Consider the following 10,000-nt stretch of genomic DNA (forward strand, 5'->3'; position numbering starts at 1 on the left):
TATTAATAACACAGCCCTAGTAACAACATTCTATTAATAACACAGCCCTAGTGACAACATTCTATTAATAACACAGCCCTAGTAACAACATTCTATTAATAACACAGCCCTAGTAACAACATTCTATTAATAACACAGCCCTAGTAACAACATTCTATTAATAACACAGCCCTAGTAACAACATTATATTAATAACACAGCCCTAGTAACAACATTCTATTAATAACACAGCCCTAGTAACAACATTCTATTAATAACACAGCATTAGTAACAACATTCTATTAATAACACAGCCCTAGGAACAACATTCTATTAATAACACAGCCTTAGTAACAACATTCTATTAACAACACAGCCTTAGTAACAAGATTATATTAATAAAACAGCCCTAGTAACAGCATTATATTAATAACACAGCCTTAGTAACAACATTCTATTAACAACACAGCCCTAGTAACAACATTCTATTAATAACACAGCCCTAGTAACACCATTCTATTAATAACACAGCCCTGGTAACAACATTCTATTAACAACACAGCCCTGGTAACAACATTCTATTAATAACACAGCCCTAGTAACAACATTATATTAATAACACAGCCTTAGTAACAACATTCTATTAATAACACAGCCCTAGTAACAACATTCTATTAATAACACAGCCCTGGTAACAACATTATATTAATAACATATCCCTAGTAACAACATTCTATTAATACCCTGGTAACAACATTCTATTAATAACACAGCCCTGGTAAGAACATTATATTAATAACACAGCCCTGGTAACAACATTCTATTAATAACACAGCCCTAGTAACAACATTCTATTAATAACACAGCCCTAGTAACAACATTATATTAATAACACAGCCCTAGTAACAACATTCTATTAATAACACAGCCCTTGTAACAACATTCTATTAACAACACAGCCTTAGTAACAAGATGATATTAATAACACAGCCCTGGTAACAACATTATATTAACAACACAGCCCTAGTAACAACATTCTATTAATAACACATCCTTAGTAACAACATTATATTCATAACAAAGCCCTAGTAACAACATTCTATTAATAACACAGCCTTAGTAACAACATTCTATTAATAACACAGCCCTGGTAACAACATTATATTAATAATAACACAGCCCTAGTAACAACATTCTATTAATAACACAGCCTTAGTAACAACATTATATTAATAACACATCCCTGGTAACAACATTCTATTAATAACACAGCCCTAGTAACAACATTCTATTAATAACACAGCCCTAGTAACAACATTCTATTAATAACACAGCCCTGGTAACAACATTCTATTAATAACACAGCCCTGGTAACAACATTCTATTAACAACACAGCCCTGGTAACAACATTCTATTAATAACACAGCCCTGGTAACAACATTCTATTAATAACACAGCCCTAGCAACAACATTCTATTAATAACACAGCCTTAGTAACAACATTCTATTAATAACACAGCCCTAGTAACAACATTATATTAATAGCACAGCCCTAGTAACAACATTCTATTAATAACACAGCCCTGGTAACAACATTCTATTAATAACACAGCCCTGGTAACAACATTATATTAATAACACAGCCCTGGTAACAACATTATATTAATAACAGTCATCTCCTATTCAACCTTGACTCTATTAAACACTTTAACAGTCCCAGAGGACCAACATTCCTCTCCTCTCACTCCATGCCTCCTGTCTCATCTTGTTGTCCACTGGGACAAGTTTATGGGAGGTGATATGGGGGAGGGAGGGTAGAGAGGTGCTATAGAGGTGAGGGAGGTAGAGAGGAGAGGAAGGAAGGGGAGAGGGGAGGAAGAAGGAGAGCAAGAGAGAGGAGAGGAAGGGAGGTAGAGGAGGGTAGGGAGGAGTTATAGAGGGGAGGTTGGTAGAGGTAGAGAGGAGAGGAGAGGAGAGGAGAGGAGAGGAGAGGAGAGGAGAGGAGAGGAGAGGAGAGGGGAGGGAGGTAGAGGAGGGTAGGGAGAAGTAGAGAGGAGAGGAGAGGAGAGGGGTGAGATCGAGGGGAGAGGAGAGGAGAGGAGAGGAGAGAAGAGAAGAGGAGAGGAGAGGAGAGGAGAGATCGAGGGGAGAGGAGAGGAGAGGAGAGGAGGTGAGATTGAGGAGAGAGGAGAGGAGAGGAGAGAGGTCAGATCGAGGGGAGAGGCTACATAGAGGTGTTGTTAGAGCTGAAGTCTGGTATTCCCCGGCCTATCTAATCCATTATAACTGGACCACAGGGACCCCTCCACCACACACACACACACACACACACACACACACACACACACACACACACACACACACACACACACACACACACACACACACACACACACACACACACACACACAGTGTCTGAAGTGAGGAAGCCTCCCCTCCTAAGGCCATTTAAGGACTACACAGATGAACACTGTGTTAGTGAGAATGAGAGACGTGTGTGTGTGTGTGTGTGTGTGTGTGTGGCTCGTCTCACCAGTCCCCGTGGACAGTGTATTGTAGTGTAGACAGTCACCATTATGTGTTAGTGAACTGAGAGAACAGCATCAGCTGAGAAACACACACCTCTACCTCTACCAGCTACACAACAGACTGATACACACCTCTACCAGCTACACAACAGACTGATACACACCTCTACCAGCTACACAACAGACTGATACACACCTCTACCTCTACCAGCTACACAACAGACTGATACACACCCCTACCTCTACCAGCTACACAACAGACTGATACACACCTCTACCAGCTACACAACAGACTGATACACACCTCTACCAGCTACACAACAGACTGATACACACCTCTACCTCTACCAGCTACACAACAGACTGATACACACCTCTACCTCTACCAGCTACACAACAGACTGATACACTCCTCTACCAGCTACACAGCAGACTGATACACACCTCTACCAGCTACACAACAGACTGATACACACCTCTACCTCTACCAGCTACACAACAGACTGATACACACCTCTACCTCTACCAGCTACACAACAGACTGATACACACCTCTACCAGCTACACAACAGACTGATACACACCTCTACCAGCTACACAACAGACTGATACACACCTCTACCTCTACCAGCTACACAACAGACTGATACACACCTCTACCTCTACCAGCTACACAACAGACTGATACACACCTCTACCAGCTACACAACAGACTGATACACACCTCTACCAGCTACACAACAGACTGATACACACCTCTACCTCTACCAGCTACACAACAGACTGATACACACCTCTACCTCTACCAGCTACACAACAGACTGATACACACCTCTACCAGCTACACAACAGACTGATACACACCTCTACCAGCTACACAACAGACTGATACACACCTCTACCTCTACCAGCTACACAACAGACTGATACACACCTCTACCTCTACCAGCTACACAACAGACTGATACACACCTCTACCAGCTACACAACAGACTGATACACATCTCTACCTCTACCAGCTACACAACAGACTGATACACACCTCTACCAGCTGCACAACAGACTGATACACACCTCTACCTCTACCAGCTACACAACAGACTGATACACACCACTACCTCTACCAGCTACACAACAGACTGATACACACCTCTACCAGCTACACAACAGACTGATACACACCTCTACCTCTACCAGCTACACAACAGACTGATACACACCTCTACCTCTACCAGCTACACAACAGACTGATACACACCTCTACCAGCTACACAACAGACTGATACACACCTCTACCTCTACCAGCTACACAACAGACTGATACACACCTCTACCTCTACCAGCTACACAACAGACTGATACACACCTCTACCAGCTACACAACAGACTGATACACACCTCTACCAGCTACACAACAGACTGATACACACCTCTACCTCTACCAGCTACACAACAGACTGATACACACCTCTACCTCTACCAGCTACACAACAGACTGATACACACCTCTACCAGCTACACAACAGACTGATACACACCTCTACCAGCTACACAACAGACTGATACACACCTCTACCTCTACCAGCTACACAACAGACTGATACACACCTCTACCTCTACCAGCTACACAACAGACTGATACACACCTCTACCAGCTACACAACAGACTGATACACAGCTCTACCAGCTACACAACAGACTGATACACACCTCTACCTCTACCAGCTACACAACAGACTGATACACACCTCTACCTCTACCAGCTACACAACAGACTGATACACACCTCTACCAGCTACACAACAGACTGATACACATCTCTACCTCTACCAGCTACACAACAGACTGATACACACCTCTACCAGCTGCACAACAGACTGATACACACCTCTACCTCTACCAGCTACACAACAGACTGATACACACCACTACCTCTACCAGCTACACAACAGACTGATACACACCTCTACCAGCTACACAACAGACTGATACACACCTCTACCTCTACCAGCTACACAACAGACTGATACACACCTCTACCAGCTACACAACAGACTGATACACACCTCTACCAGTTACACAACAGACTGATACACACCTCTACAACTACCAGCTACACAACAGACTGATACACACCTCTACCAGCTACACAACAGACTGATACACACCTCTACCTCTACCAGCTACACAACAGACTGATACACACCTCTTCCAGCTACACAACAGACTGATACACACCTCTACCAGCTACACAATAGACTGATACACACCTCTACCTCTACCAGCTACACAACAGACTGATACACACCTCTACCACTACCAGCTACACAACAGACTGATACACACCTCTACCTCTACCAGCTACACAACAGACTGATACACACCTCTACCAGCTACACAACAGACTGATATACACCTCTACCAGCTACACAACAGACTGATAAACACCTCTACCAGCTACACAACAGACTGATACACACCTCTACCTCTACCAGCTACACAACAGACTGATACACACCTCTATCAGCTACACAACAGACTGATACACATCTCTACCTCTACCAGCTACACAACAGACTGATACACACCTCTACCAGCTACACAACAGACTGATACACACCTCTACCTCTACCAGCTACACAACAGACTGATACACACCTCTACCTCTACCAGCTACACAACAGACTGATACACACCTCTACCAGCTACACAACAGACTGATACACACCTCTACCAGCTACACAACAGACTGATACACACCTCTACCTCTACCAGCTACACAACAGACTGATACACACCTCTACCTCTACCAGCTACACAACAGACTGATACACACCTCTACCAGCTACACAACAGACTGATACACACCTCTACCAGCTACACAACAGACTGATACACACCTCTACCTCTACCAGCTACACAACAGACTGATACACACCTCTACCTCTACCAGCTACACAACAGACTGATACACACCTCTACCAGCTACACAACAGACTGATACACACCTCTACCAGCTACACAACAGACTGATACACACCTCTACCTCTACCAGCTACACAACAGACTGATACACACCTCTACCTCTACCAGCTACACAACAGACTGATACACACCTCTACCAGCTACACAACAGACTGATACACACCTCTACCAGCTACACAACAGACTGATACACACCTCTACCTCTAACAGCTACACTACAGACTGATACACACCTCTACCTCTACCAGCTACACAACAGACTGCTCATTATAATGAGATGGATAACACAACTGACTGGTACATGGCATTACAATGAGATGGATAACACAACTGACTGGTCATTATAATGAGGTGGATAACACAACTGACTGGTCATTATAATGAGATGGATAACACAACTGACTGGTCATTATAATGAGGTGGATAACACAACTGACTGGTCATTATAATGAGATGGATAACACAACTGACTGGTCATTACAATGAGATGGATAACACAACTGACTGGTCATTACAATGAGATGGATAACACAACTGACTGGTCATTACAATGAGATGGATAACACAACTGACTGGTCATTACAATGAGATGGATAACACAACTGACTGGTCAATACAATGAGATGGATAACACAACTGACTGGTCATTACAATGAGATGGATAACACAACTGACTGGTCATTATAATGAGATGGATAACACAACTGACTGGTCATTACAATGAGGTGGATAACACAACTGACTGGTCATTATAATGAGATGGACAACACAACTGACTGGTTATTATAATGAGATGAGATCTCTCTGTTTCTCTCTCTCTCTGTTTCTCTCTCTCTCTGTTTCTCTCTCTCTCTGTTTCTCTCTCTCTCTCTCTCTCTCTCTGTTTCTCTCTCTGTCTCTCTCTCTGTTTCTCTCTCTGTTTCTCTCTCTGTCTCTCTCGCTCTGTTTCTCTCTCTGTTTCTCTGTTTCTCTATCTCTCTCTCTCTCTCTCTGTCTCTCTCTCTGTCTCTCTCTCTCTCTGTCTCTCTCTCTGTCTCTCTCTCTCGCTCTCTCTCTCTCGCTCTGTTTCTCTCTCTCTCTCTTCTCTCTCTCTGTTTCTCTCTCTCTCTCTGTTTATCTCTCTCTCTGTTTCTCTCTCTCTCTGTTTCTCTCTCTCCCTCTCTCTCTCTCTCTCTCCCTGGAGATGTGCGTGTGTGTTAACAGTACATCTGTTTCTCCTCAGCATGGTGAAGTGGATCGAGGACGGGGTACCTGAGGACCCCTTCCTGAACCCTGAGCTCATGAAGAACAACCCCTGGGTGGAAAAGGGAAAGTGTGTCCTGTTGTAGACGATTACCACCCCTGACCCTGCCATGACCTCTGACCCCAGCCTGGTGGGGCATGGCAGGACAGCACTCGCCCCCCCCCCCCCCCCCCCCCCCCCCACCATGAATGTACAACAGCTGATGTCCAGACCCCCCCCCTGCTAGTTTCAGCCACGTTGATGCATCACAGATTACCTTTAATATTCATGTTGATGTTGATATAAAGTGTATTTATGCAGCCAGTCACTCACTCAGTCACTCACTCAGTCACTCACTCACTCAGTCACTCAGTCACTCACTCAGTCACTCACTCAGTCACTCAGTCACTCACTCACTCAGTCACTCACTCAGTCAGTCACTCACTCAGTCACTCACTCAGTCACTCAGTCACTCACTCAGTCACTCAGTCACTCAGTCAGGCAGCCAGTCAGCCAGTCAGCCAGTCAGTCAGTCAGCCAGTCAGTCAGCCAGTCAGTCAGCCAGTCAGTCAGCCAGTCAGTCAGCCAGTAAGCCAGTCAGCCAGTCAGTCAGCCAGTCAGTCAGCCAGTCAGCCAGCCAGTCAGCCAGTCAGCCAGTCAGTCCGCCAGTCAGCCAGTCAGTCAGCCAGTCAGTCAGTCAGTCAGCCAGTCAGTTAGCCAGTCTACACCATCCTCTAGGTCCATTAGAACAGAATGTGTCCAGTCAGTCAGCGATGAGGACACGGACTGGAGAGGACGTTGGATTTGAAGAGGAAGTTGTAAATTAGGCTTAATGCTTCTCTCTGTCTGTCTGCTCTCTGTCTGACTGCTCTGTGGTTGCTGAGGATTAGTTATACTGTCACTGGCAGAACACACACACACACACACACACACACACACACACAGACACACACACACACACCCTGTTGACACACTGTACAGACGAGCCCCTTTAACTTATTAAATTATTGATGATGCTTTGTTTTATTTATTGATGTATTTATTGATAAGCTCCTCCTCCGCACGGTGGTCATGTTGTTGTCTATCCCCCAACAACAACAACAACAACAACAACAACAACAACAGTACTAGCCCCTCCTTACCATGGGAATGGAACCATAAGAATGGAACCATGAGGATGGAACCATGAGGGTGGAACATGGGAATGGAACCATGAGAATGGAACCATGGGAATGGAACCATGAGGGTGGAACCATGAGGATGGAACCATGAGGGTGGAACCATGATGATGGAACCATGAGGATGGAACAATGGGGATGGATCCATGAGGCAGCCTGAGGTTAGATCTTCAACACTACTGACCAAACACCATCACTCTGGCCCTAGCATGTGTGTGGTAACGTGTGGGTTAACGTACGTGTGTGTGTGTGTGTGTGTGTGTGTGTGTGTGTGTGTGTTTTTATTTATTTTATTTTACCTTTATTTAACCAGGCAAGTCAGTTAAGAACAAATTCTTATTTTCAATGACGGCCTGGGAACAGTGGGTTAACTGCCTGTTCAGGGGCAGAACGACAGATTTGTACCTTGTCAGCTCGGGGGTTTGAACTCGCAACCTTCCGGTTACTAGTCCAACGCTCTAACCACTAGGCTACCCTGCCGCCCCAAGGCTACCCTGCCGTGTGTGTGTGTGTGTGTGTGTGTGTGTGTGTGTCTGTGTCTGTGTGTCTGTGTGGTATCCTGGTATGAAAAATAATTTGTACTTTTTTGCAATTTAAAAACGATTAAAAGTTGCCGGGGACAACATTTCCCTGGACCCTCGGCTACTGAAAATGTTCCCCTGACCCTAGGCTACTGAAAATGTTACCAGACACTCGGCTCCTGAAAATGTTCCCAGACACTCGGCTACTGAAAATGTTCCCAGACCCTCGGCTCCTGAAAATGTTCCCATGACCCTAGGCTACTGAAAATGTTCCCTTGACCCTAGGCTACTGAAAATGTTCCCATGACCCTAGGCTACTGAAAATGTTCCCTTGACCCTAGGCTACTGAAAATGTTCCCCTGACCCTAGGCTACTGAAAATGTTCCCTTGACCCTAGGCTACTGAAAATGTTCCCAGACCCTAGGCTACTGAAAATGTTCCCCTGACCCTAGGTTACAGAAAATGTTCCCCTGACCCTAGTCTACTGAAAATGTTCCCCTGACCCTAGGCTACTGAAAATGTTCCCCGGACCCTAGGCTACTGAAAATGTTCCCCGGTCCCTAGTCTACTGAGAATGTTCCCCTGACCCTAGGCTACTGAAAATGTTCCCAGACCCTAGGCTACTGAAAATGTTCCCGGACCCTAGGCTACTGAAAATGTTCCCAGACCCTAGGCTACTGAAAATGTTCCCCTGACCCTAGTCTACTGAAAATGTTCCCAGACCCTAGGCTACTGAAAATGTTCCCAGACCCTAGGCTACTGAAAATGTTCCCAGACCCTAGTCTACTGAAAATGTTCCCGGACCCTAGGCTACTGAAAATGTTCCCCTGACCCTAGGCTACTGAAAATGTTCCCAGACCCTAGGCTACTGAAAATGTTCCCAGACCCTAGGCTACTGAAAATGTTCCCAGACCCTAGGCTACTGAAAATGTTCCCCTGACCCTAGGCTACTGAAAATGTTCCCAGACCCTCGGCTCCTGAAAATGTTCCCAGACACTCGGCTCCTGAAAATGTTCCCAGACCCTCGGCTACTGAAAATGTTCCCAGACCCTCGGCTCCTGAAAATGTTCCCAGACACTCGGCTCCTCAAAATGTTCCCAGACCCTCGGCTACTGAAAATGTTCCCAGACCCTCGGCTCCTGAAAATGTTCCCAGACACTCGGCTACTGAAAATGTTCCCAGACCCTAGGCTACTGAAAATGTTCCCCTGACCCTAGGCTACTGAAAATGTTCCCCGGACCCTAGGCTACTGAAAATGTTCCCTGACCCTAGGCTACTGAAAATGTTCCCCGGTCCCTAGTCTACTGAAAATGTTCCCCGGTCCCTAGTCTACTGAAAATGTTCCCCTGACCCTAGGCTACTGAAAATGTTCCCGGACCCTAGGCTACTGAAAATGTTCCCAGACCCTAGGCTACTGAAAATGTTCCCCTGACCCTAGGCTACTGAAAATGTTCCCAGACCCTAGGCTACTGAAAATGTTCCCAGACCCTAGGCTACTGAAAATGTTCCCAGACCCTAGTCTACTGAAAATGTTCACAGACCCTAGGCTACTGAAAATGTTCCCTGACCCTAGGCTCCTGAAAATG

General features: G+C 45.3%; 1 protein-coding gene across 1 annotated transcript in view; it reads left to right on the plus strand.

Annotated features, from left to right (window-relative positions):
- Positions 1 to 7,731, plus strand: part of gng13b (G protein subunit gamma 13b) — a 21,985-nt gene extending 14,254 nt beyond the window's left edge. The window contains exon 3 of the mRNA XM_036972338.2: positions 6,716 to 7,731. Coding sequence (XP_036828233.1) covers positions 6,716 to 6,821 — 106 coding nt within the window. The 3' untranslated portion in view covers positions 6,822 to 7,731. The remainder of the gene's footprint in view (positions 1 to 6,715) is intronic.
- Positions 7,732 to 10,000: the final 2,269 nt, after the last annotated feature.

This window comes from Oncorhynchus mykiss, chromosome 13, assembly GCF_057628025.1.
Source record: "Oncorhynchus mykiss isolate SJ-2025 chromosome 13, ASM5762802v1, whole genome shotgun sequence".
Lineage (NCBI taxonomy): Eukaryota > Metazoa > Chordata > Actinopteri > Salmoniformes > Salmonidae > Oncorhynchus > Oncorhynchus mykiss.